The 1,458-nt window shown below is 32.5% G+C and overlaps 1 protein-coding gene across 1 annotated transcript in view; it reads left to right on the plus strand.

Moving 5' to 3' along the window:
- HELRODRAFT_158358 (hypothetical protein) overlaps nucleotides 1-852 on the plus strand; it is a gene marked incomplete at both ends in the record, with an annotated part of 2,159 nt that extends 1,307 nt beyond the window's left edge. The window contains one exon of the mRNA XM_009010449.1: nucleotides 811-852. Within this exon, the coding sequence (XP_009008697.1) occupies nucleotides 811-852 (42 nt within the window). The remainder of the gene's footprint in view (nucleotides 1-810) is intronic.
- Nucleotides 853-1,458: the final 606 nt, after the last annotated feature.

The following is a 1,458-nucleotide window of genomic DNA, read 5'->3' on the forward strand; positions in this document are numbered from 1 at the left end:
ATTTGCAACTTAATGGTTATCATGGCAACCACCACCATCACCATCGCAACAATATTAATCATAATCATCAGAACAATATTAATCATCATCCTCATTTCAACCTTCCTTACCATCATCTTCATCATCACCAACATATCTTATCATCTTTTTCATTGCAATATAACCATTAGTTTAGATGAGTTTAGATGATCATTACCACATCATCGTAATTATCATCATCATCATTATCGTCGTCGTAATCATCATCATCATCGTCGTCGTCATCATCATTATCATCATCGTCGTCTTCCTCATTGAATCATAGTCTTCATCAATATTCATCTTTATCATTATATCTGTCAGCAACATTTTGATATGTTTGGAGCAAACCCATCGACGCATCGACACTTCGTGACAGACGGACAAGACCATCCATCCTCTGCGCGGAGCTTGCATTTTGTTTCAGTTTCAGTTTTACTGCCAGCATGTTTGGAAGTTGAAATTCACAATTGAAGCTTTTTTACAATCATATTAGCAAGACCAATATGGGATTGTTAATGTGAAAAATTAAATAAACATATAAAATTATTTATATAACGCTTTTCATTTAGAACCTTTTCATAAAAAGTTTTTACTAAAAGCGCCTAGTGCCTTCAAATAAAACATTAGATGATTATAATTGCAGCTGATTTTAAACACTAATGAAATTTATTTTATTGTCAATCATTTTTTCATCTCAGACGAGTTGGTTAAAGCGGATGAAATGTTTGTTGCACCAAGTTATTCATGCTTCAACCCAGCAAACAATCAGACAACTTGTTGCCATGTCAGCCATCATCTGATGATTTCAAAATTTGTGCATCAAGCTACTAACCAAGTTTTATTACTTGCTAGTGCTCTACAGACAAGAAAATTATTATTTTAAAATTTAAACACACTTCTGAACAAATACTTCATAAATAATCAAATTCTTCACGATTTTATTATTAATAAAGTGTTATCTAAATGTAATACAATATTTTAAGTAACTCAAATTATACAAATTATTTTTATATGTTTATGTATATATATATATATATATATATATATATATATATATATACACGCACATATATATTTATCTCTCTTTCTTTCCCTCACTATCTCTTGGAAATATGAAGTCTGCAGAATAAAAGTCCAATATTTACATGCACTGGCATGGCAAACAAATGAAATCAAACATTGGCAGCATTATGCATGCACACACGCACAGGCACACACAAACATACATTCATGCACATATACAGTGCAAACGTACATACATACATGCACACACACACACACATTCACAAACATACATTCATGCACACACACACACATAATACACGTTCTCAACATGCACACACACACACACACACATTCACAAACATACATTCATGCACACACGCACATTCACTAGCATACAAACATCATGCACCGACATTAACATACGCGCACACT

Source organism: Helobdella robusta (genome assembly GCF_000326865.2).
Source record: "Helobdella robusta unplaced genomic scaffold HELROscaffold_1, whole genome shotgun sequence".
Classification (NCBI taxonomy): Eukaryota; Metazoa; Annelida; class Clitellata; order Rhynchobdellida; family Glossiphoniidae; genus Helobdella; species Helobdella robusta.